The following is a 9,154-nucleotide window of genomic DNA, read 5'->3' as shown; positions in this document are numbered from 1 at the left end:
GGCTCAGACTATAGGAATTGTTTAGTAAGACTACCGTAATCGCGTGATAATCAATCCATAGATCAATTTATATTGTAGAAATTTTGTAGTAGTATTTGTGCATTTTTCCTACAGTGAAAAATTTAGTACTTTACAAAAGCAGGTTAGACCTCTTTTTTTAAGAGGTTTAAATCACTCCACAAATATAACCTCGAAAAATTCACTACAGGTTTTATTTCTCCAAGCCATTAGTATTGTTATTAGACATTGATGAAGACTATATCATTGATAACAGCGTCTGTACTCTGTAGTCTCATTAACAAATTGGATTCCGAGCAATAGAAAAAGTCAGATCCTCACTTGCCTATGTTCATTTAAAATTCTGATGATGCATTATCGTTATGTGGGCTTTGTTCGACTAGTACATTGTAATGCGGTAGAACAGATTCAAGGTTAAGTAAGCGAGTTAAATGCAATTCTTCGGTTATTCTTCTGCTTGACAGAGGACAACAGATGATCTATTAGCCTATCATCAGAGAACATGATCATCAGAAGCTCAATTAGAAATCTTTCGTCGCTAAATTAGGAGGGGGGGACAGTATGTGCAAAGTTGAGAGTTTTGTGGATATCATAATTATACGAGCAATCTTTAGTTCAGTGTTTGCGGACTTACACCGGAGACAGTATCTTTGTGTGAAGCAGATATGTCCTTCGAGACGGTGACAGAAGACTATATAACAGTGGCTTCGTCCCATCTAAAGCAAGAACAACAGACACTTCTAATTATTCAATAATCTCTCTTACTTTGACAAACCACTATCATCTTTACACTTCCACCGTCTCTTCTACACACACCTCAAACCACACAACAACCAACATGTTTGCCTCCATTCAGAAGCTCGCCATTCTGGCTCTCTTCTTCGGTCTTTCCGCTGCTGCACCGGCTCCTGCCACAGCTTCTGATGCTATACCCCAAGTTTCCACCGAAGCTTTGACGGCCTTCGGCCTCACTGAGGATATGGTCACCGCCGCCAACATCACCAGCCGCGACGTTCTTGAAGCTCGCACCGTCCTCGCAGCTCGCGTCGCTTCGTGCGATCCTCCATTCATGCCCCACGACGCCACTTACGGTGCATGCGCCCTTCCTTTGGTCGAGGCGGCCCGCGAGGGGAACACCATTTACATGCTAGTTCTAGCAGAATACTTAACCAAGCATATGGCTTGCCCAACGGATGGCATTTGGGGCGGGGCTGCGCGTCCAGTCACCAAAATCCTTGCTCATCGCTGTGGGGGCCCAGGCCCGGAGTATGTTGATCAGGGAGCGCAAGGGTGGTCTATCAATAGTTCTTTCAACGAGGAGCCTTGTCTTCCAGGTGACAAATGCGCTTAGTGAGTTACTTGCCATGTTTGATTCTGGCATGCGAAGCTAACGAATTCTATAGGATGCAGCGCCTGTCTTAAGCAGTAACACAAGTCTCGATTGCGAGTCTTTGAGTGAGGCACTGAAGCACTGAGCGCATAAATGCATTCGAGTTATTTATTCGTGTTTCTTTTGTCTCGGCACCACTCACTACTCGCTAATAACGTGTTTTTAATGTTTTGGAAAGGTTACTACAGGTTGTGAGATGACTGCTTGATACAGCCTTTTGAAAGCTGGAGTTGATTTGAATCTGTTCATGCTCTGGCTTTCCCGTGGGCTTAGAGAGGGCTGATAAGTTAAAATACATACTTTACTTTATTTTAAAACATAATTCAAGTCCATCCATGAGATACTATATATAAATATGAGAGCTTCATCATTAATTGACTAATGACCTACTGATATTATGATTTATTAATGAGTCAAGATAATGTAACGTGATGAATTTTGGGCATACACTAAAAGGGTCACGTGCCAATCTAACAACGAAGCATCACCTCAGGCCTCAGGCCACAAAAGCCGGCTTTTCGGGGTCCGCGGAGCACCGTGGACTGTTATATAAATACGCGCATATATGCTGTCGATAGACTGCCTTGTGCGCTACCTAGTGTTAGAATTGTCGACGAAAACTTTATTATGGAAGCCACCACGGAGCCACAGACTTCGCAGTCTCTTGGTCATACCGCTACGCATCAGTCTCGCGCTGTGAGTTTTACGACGCTATTAAAACCTGGTAACCTTAGAGACTGCCAATCGTTGTTCTATATTTCAGTGTGAACAGTGTCATCGAAGAAAGGTAAATCAAGAGATTGAACATGTCACATGGCCGATTGCTGATCATTCAGATTCGTTGCGACAGACGATTTCCTTGTTCGAACTGCCAAACAGCCAATCTATCATGTCGAACTTTGACCCGGCGGCTTGTGTTGGCCCAGGCGAGACCAAGCACTAGAAATAACGAGTAAGTTGATTTCTGTTTTGTGGATACCCAGAGTAACGAACCTTTCAGAGACATCAGATTTACCCGGCTTGAGGAGCAGCTTTCCGATATTCAACAGACTTTGTCAATGCTACAAAATAGTCTCGTGGAGCTAAAATTACCCGGTCATCCTTCCAATTCAGCAGAAATGAGAGAGAAACTCGAGACCACGGGTAAGCAGCATACTGCAGTAGTCATGAAAGACGGCTTAAGCTTGCCGTCTCCAGAGATGATCGCCTATGAAGGTGCATCATCTCTGAGTGTTCAGTCGCATCTTGCAAGCGAGATATTTTGAGACCTAGTCAAAGGGAACCCAAACGAAAATTCGACCCCAGATATCAGCATGGAGTACTCGCAACTCGACAAAGCTTTGAATCGTAATGACCCACAGTCACTTCTTTACGACAAATCCTTCCCAGAGATAAAAACACAGGAGAAGTCTGCAGGGAATATCGTAATGCCCCCCTTAACAGATATTGTGCTGCTCTTGAAATGGACCAAAGGTGACTATATATACGAGATCAATCTAATACTCTCGCTAATTTAATACAGGCCCCACAAATCCGACTTTGTTGTCGTTTCTTCCCCTTGTCTCGATTTCTGAGCTTGACAGCCTCTGCAAGAAGGCTTACTTCGAAATGGAAGAATGCACCACCTCCGACTTGATTATTATCAATGCGTGTTTACTATTCTTTATGCCAGAATACTGTATTTCACAGAGTAAGGATGACTCTGTAACAGCAAGGTGCCGTCTCAATAGCCTTCTTTGCCAGAAAAATCTGGAACTGGCCATGAGTCGTTTAAATTTATTCATGAATTTGTCATTAGATAATACAAAAGCTTTGATATTGGCCGTGAGCAGCAACACATTCCCTACGTTTTATGATTCCGCTGATCAGGATAGTCAATGTACGCCGTAGGTACGCATTCCCTTGGTATGGCTTGGACATTGATTTCCACTGCAGCCAGACTCTGTCAAAGTCTGGGTTATAATCAATTGACCGTCCGAAAGATCACGGGTAGCAGTGATGAGAATGCGAAGATGGCGTTGTTTAGATATGTCTACAATCTAGATCAAACGCTTTCCTTGAGACTTGGCCAGCCATCAAGTCTCCGTGAGTGCGACCTCGCAACAGACGCCCTTCCTAACATTTCGACTTCTGGCCTACAGGTATGGGACATTATTTGGTCCCTGTAGATAGAGGCAGCCCAGCTTCGTGCTTGGACATTCGAACGCCTCTATAGTCCTGAGCCATGGAGCTATCACAAAGTGTGCGTACAGAAGCTATGAAAAATCTTGCTTTCCTCACTCTTACTGCGAAATCTAAAAACTCCAAGGTAACTTCACATCTTCATAAATGCTTTGATGATTATGCTACTACGGTCACTGATCTTCCACAGCTCGAAGGTCAGTTCTGTAAATCTGGGGCTAGTCAACATCAATACCTTGGTTTTGTCCAGCATGCGAACGATGTAGTTTTTCTGTCTCTTCTGACGCTAATTTACCGATCAATCCCAAGCGAAAGCTCTGATACATTGTCTCCATTCAACCAACAATGTCTCGAAGCGGCTCAGGCAGCACTCGCAGCACATCATTCCTGCTATCTGAACTACATGCATAAGCACAAATATATATGGACGATATATCTGCAGTGGTTTTTGAATTCCAAGCTGCCCAGAAATGACTGACAATGGATTTAAGGACCGGTCTTGCATGCCCAATCATACCATTTCTCGTCATGTTCTGTCATGCTGTCACAACCCTTTCTCTTGAGACCATGGAAGATCTAGAAAAGTTCGTCACCTCCCTCCAGCCGGTCAATCAAGCCTATATTGCCGGCTACAAAGCTCATGCACTGTGTCAACGGTTCTATGAAGCTGGAAAATCCTACGTTGAGACGCAGCTGCAGCGGAAGAGGGAAGCAAACATGGCGGACACGTGTCGAGATCTTGGTGCGAGCATTTTTACCGATATCATACCTGAGTTCTGGCATGCCCTGATGGTACCAATTACGATTCGAGCAATTATGAACTGAACGCTCCAGGAAGGCAACAGATGCAATTGAGGCAAGAACTCATGTCAGAAGAAGATGCTTGGTTTTTCGGAGATCCAACCATTTTGGGACTTGCTGACGATATTTACCATAATCTCGATAACAGGTCGGTGTAGTGTGATCTAAAGAAGTAGACTGCGCCATAGATACGTAAGAAGATAACAGGCCTTGTAAAAAACCTTAGATTTCCGTCTGCATAGTAGATGATCGAGAAATCCACTTAAATAGTTGCTTGGAAATTCTAAAACCAAAAATAATCTACGCTTGAAGTTATGTTAATATTACGTTACCTTGTAAAGCACAGAATAGCTCTCATAACGAGTTTAAGAGGCAAATAGAAGCTTCGATGGCTTACCAATAGAATGGACAACCTGCAGGGTACCCATAAGCATCGGTGTTTCTTGCGCGGCCCGTAAAGAAATTAAAGATGATTCGATGGCTGTCTACAGACGTCTCTAGATGTTTTGTGCTTGTCTTGGTGTAACGGACTTCCGCGGCATCTAGAATCGAAGTGGAGCACAATCCAAATTTATATGGACCGAGCCCGGGATTTTATTATCCACGGTGTCCCATTGTCCGCGGTAGTCCGATGCACAGCTAGCGTTCAATCCCGTTCTTTGGTGTCTCTTGGGTTCAGACGAAGATGGCTGGTGGATTGTTTGCTTGTACGCAATTTCTCATGTGGGTCTGGTTGTTCTTATGAGACGATTTGGTCGGAAATATAAAGTGCGAAGCTTTCCCACCGACGTTCACTTCTCATGTCTATTGTGGAACTTTACTTTCAATGCAAAAAAGTGGCCAGCATGACCCAATATCAGAGTGTTGATCAAAAGAAGAATAGGGAGTATGCAGCGCCCGCCATAAAACGGTTGTTCACTTGCTAATTATCTCTTAGGATCTCAAACCTGGGAAGAAAGGACGGGGGTATGAACGAGCGTCAAGAGGGAATCATCTCCAAGAAAGTGGCCCGGCGTCCTCATCATGCAGCACCATACAAGATGCGATAATCGATGATCGCTCGGTGAATTACGAGTTCGGTGGCCCCTGGGGAACGGGCGCAATGATGGTAGGCTTCCCACTGCTGATGTATTACATGTGGATCGGTGCGACATTTTATGGCGGCTCGTTTCCGCTTCCCTCAGCAGGGCAGTCTCTGACCCACTTTATCATCTCCCTCATTCAACTGATTTATAAAGAAGCATTCCCGTCATTATACGCTTGTAAGATATATTGGACGTTCATCATCTTCCAAGCTGTGTGCTAGGTAGTTCTTCCTGGAGCTTGGAGCTATGGAAAGCCACTACATCACCTTGGTGGCAAAAAATTACGATACTATTGCAGCGGTCTGTGGTCTCTTTGGGTATCCATCATCGTCGCAGGGGCGCTGCATTACAGTGGTATTTTCAAGCTCTACGAGCTCTTGGACGAGTTTGGGCCGCTGATGTCCGTTGCGATTATTTCCGGTATCGAAATTGCGACCTGGGCGTATCTCTTGGCGTTTTTGCGAAGAGCTCAGCATAGAATGAGCGGTAATCTCATCTACGATTTTTTCATGGGTGCAGAACTCAATCCGCGCGTGGGAATTCTTGATCTCAAGATGTTCTTTATGATAAGACTACCGTGGAACGTCCTGCTTGCACTTGCTTGTGCCACAGCCGCCAGGCAGTATGAGTTGTATGGTTATGTTGGCGCGGAGGTGTGGTTCCTGATCCTGGCACATTTCCTGTATACCAATGCGTGCGCCAAGGGAGAGGAGTGCACGACGACTACATGGTGAGTAATCTTCGAGCTAGCCAAATTATCGATATACAGTAGATGATTTTTGGAAGTGTGCTGATAAGTTGATAACAGGGATATATACCACGAGAAATGGGGCTTTATGCTAATCTTCTGGAACATCGCAGGTGTGCCCTTTAGCTATTGCCATGCTATTCTCTACTGTGCCAATCATCTTTCCACTCTAACTGAATGGACCTATCCGTCCCTCCGGATGCCCTCACTTGTCCTTCTCTTCACATCTTACCTCTTTATCTACTGGGTCTGGGACACGATTGGTAGCCAAAAGAACAACTTTCGCGCCCAAGAGCGCGGCACTTTTACAGGCCGTAACGCATTCCCGCAGCTACCCTGGCGCACAATCGACAATCCGAAAGTGATCAAGACGGCAACAGATGACAGTATCCTTATTGATGGTTGGTATCGATACGGTCGCAAAATCCACTACACTTGCGATATTTACTTTGCGATTGCATGGGCGCTGGTGGCCGGCTTCGAGAGTCCTTTTCCCTGGCTCTATCCGGTGTTCTTTACCTTCATGATTCTTCATCGTGTTCATAGAGATATTCGACGTTGTAAGGCAAAGTATGGACGTAGTTGTTGGGAATATGAGAAAGCAGTCCCGTATATTTTTATTCCGGTAAGTTTCATTCGCCACATCCTGAGGATTAAATTTAACAGTTGGCAGTACATCTTTTGAGGTAAGTGCTTCGAACCGTGGGAGTTTATGTTGTAAGAACAAGAGATATCACGGTTAGATATGGGATATTATTTGGAAGATAATGAGCAAACAAGGGATAGAAGATGCGGATAGAGGGATTATGCAGTTACAAAAGGAAGATTACTAAGTCTTTATAGACTAAAGATTTTGTGGAAGGTGGGAATCTCGATCAGACCATTCGTCTTAAACCCCTCAAAAAAAGTCATTCGGGTCATCATGCTAGTCTTTGGGCGGACGATCGTTGATCGGCACATTTCCTTCTTATAAACAAGTTTTGAGGGATTGAATTACTGACATATTCAAATCGGCTGATTGTTTTATTTGTCTCACAAGTGTTTCATAATCGATAATAAGTTTTCATAAATAGAACCGGTGGTGTTGATCGGGAAGTTCATCCAGACAGCCTGATTTTATCAAGAGCGGAAGTTTGTGAAAGGCACTTGATTAGTTGCATTGGAATATAAAAGTTACATTCGACCTTGCAACGGCGTAATGAATGAGGAAGAAAAAAGTGGAGCGAGAAAAAAAAAAGAAAAAGATGGAGAGAGATGTCTCTTTCATATTCGAGAAACAAGTTCAGTGTGGTTGCTCAACGCGCTGACTCTTTCTATTCCTATTCGGGTTAGACAATCCCCCATTTTTAAAGTCCGGGGTAATAGATGGAGTTCATGCCTCACCCAAAAAAGGGGGAAGACCAATGCAAGTCTTCTTTGCACAAAATATGCGCACGGTATAGTCACCATGCACTTCTATTAGCCGAAACTCTACAAAACGCATTTTTTCATGCGTTATACTCCCACAATTATATTTTATTATTTTAATTATGCTTTCAATTTATAATATACAATATATTAAAAATACACAAAATAATCCTTATAAATATTTTATTCCATATATATATAACAAAATAATTAATAAAATAAAAAAAAGGCCTCAATTCCTATTGAATTATAAAGAGCCTTAGATTATTTTATAGAATTATACAATATATTCTTTTATAAGATCTAATATATAATAATAATATATACCTATTATATATTAATTAATCTAAATTATATATTAAATAAAACAAACAAATACTATTATAATATATACAATTATTTTCAAGAGTTATATATAAATAGATTATTCAAAAGGTTAGATTTGATTATAGTATTAGAATTATCAAGAGGATTTTAACCAAATATAGTATAATCAATTGAAAATATAAAAAGAAATTAGAACTTATATTAATATATATTGCTAAATAATTTAAATAATATCTAGCTTATAGAGAATTGATAATTAAAGAATAGAATCTAATTATATAATCAGATGAATATTCTATAAAACAAAAAAAAGAAAAAAGATTAGAATAATATTTTTATACTAATTTTCAGAAACAGAATTCAGAAATGATTGAAATATATAATATAAATAAAAATATAAAGATTATATATTAAAAAAGCTTTTGGAATATTAAAAAAAGTAATTTATATATAATGAATAAAGATTTTGAGAATATAAAATATAAATATAATGCTAAATCTTATTTCGAGATTCTTGAAATTAGAGTAGATTCTATTTTCGAAAAGTTTAATTTAAGATATAAATTTATATAGAATAATATTTTTATTTATTATATCTATAAAATACAAAATTGATTTCAAAAAAAAAAAGATTCCTTTATTAAAGAATTAATCTTCTTATTCTTTTGATTTCAATCCTATAGAGTATATATAATGAATTCTAAAAATAAAAATATATAAAATATTTTCTGATATTGTTATTAATAAAAACAAATCAGAATATATTTATTAAAGGTTAGAGAATTGTTTACAAATAATTTGGAATATATTAAATAAAGAATTATTTAATAATTTGGAAGCTAATATATATTCTAGAATTGAGGCTTATATTATAGTGAATAATTGATATACTAAATATTGATAGATTGAAAATCAATAACAAAATAATTTTTATATATATCAATAATATAAGAATGCATTATTCATTTATTCAAATTTAATAATTTTATAATTCTTGATTGATTTAATATTTAATATTGAAAAAGGGTGGTACAATATGTAACATCATAAAATAAGCGGGGGGGCGGAGATAAGTGGCCTAGTACTGTATGATTTATGCCTTGTTCGTCTTTATTGAGTTTGGCAGTAGGAACAAGAAGGAGAATCTAATCACAGGCTTTCGCTTTTTTCTACAGAAGTGAGAATGGTGGTAATTCA

General features: G+C 40.0%; 3 protein-coding genes across 3 annotated transcripts; all 3 read left to right on the top strand.

Annotated features, from left to right (window-relative positions):
• Positions 1–856: 856 nt before the first annotated feature.
• Positions 857–1,369, top strand: EAE97_012137 (uncharacterized protein; the record flags this gene model as incomplete). The annotated part of the gene is made up of 1 exon (XM_038882651.1): positions 857–1,369. The coding sequence occupies one exon, from the start codon at positions 857–859 to the stop codon at positions 1,367–1,369; it is 513 nt and encodes a 170-aa protein (XP_038726516.1).
• Positions 1,370–2,035: 666 nt separating this feature from the next.
• Positions 2,036–4,414, top strand: EAE97_012136 (uncharacterized protein; the record flags this gene model as incomplete). The annotated part of the gene is made up of 10 exons (XM_038882650.1): positions 2,036–2,104; positions 2,172–2,195; positions 2,245–2,360; positions 2,409–2,623; positions 2,681–2,881; positions 2,931–3,232; positions 3,283–3,493; positions 3,661–3,716; positions 3,780–4,030; positions 4,081–4,414. 10 exons carry the CDS (start codon positions 2,036–2,038, stop codon positions 4,412–4,414), a joined length of 1,779 nt encoding a protein of 592 aa, XP_038726515.1.
• Positions 4,415–5,235: 821 nt separating this feature from the next.
• EAE97_012135 (uncharacterized protein) lies at positions 5,236–7,174 on the top strand (the record flags this gene model as incomplete). Its single annotated transcript, XM_038882649.1, has 5 exons — positions 5,236–5,276; positions 5,328–5,356; positions 5,701–6,205; positions 6,284–6,848; positions 7,067–7,174. The coding sequence occupies 5 exons, from the start codon at positions 5,236–5,238 to the stop codon at positions 7,172–7,174; spliced, it is 1,248 nt and encodes a 415-aa protein (XP_038726514.1).
• Between the last annotated feature and the right edge of the window lie 1,980 nt (positions 7,175–9,154).

This window comes from Botrytis byssoidea (assembly GCF_014898295.1).
Source record: "Botrytis byssoidea strain MUCL 94 chromosome Unknown BBYS_052, whole genome shotgun sequence".
Lineage (NCBI taxonomy): Eukaryota > Fungi > Ascomycota > Leotiomycetes > Helotiales > Sclerotiniaceae > Botrytis > Botrytis byssoidea.
This window is presented reverse-complemented; position numbering and strand designations above follow the sequence as displayed.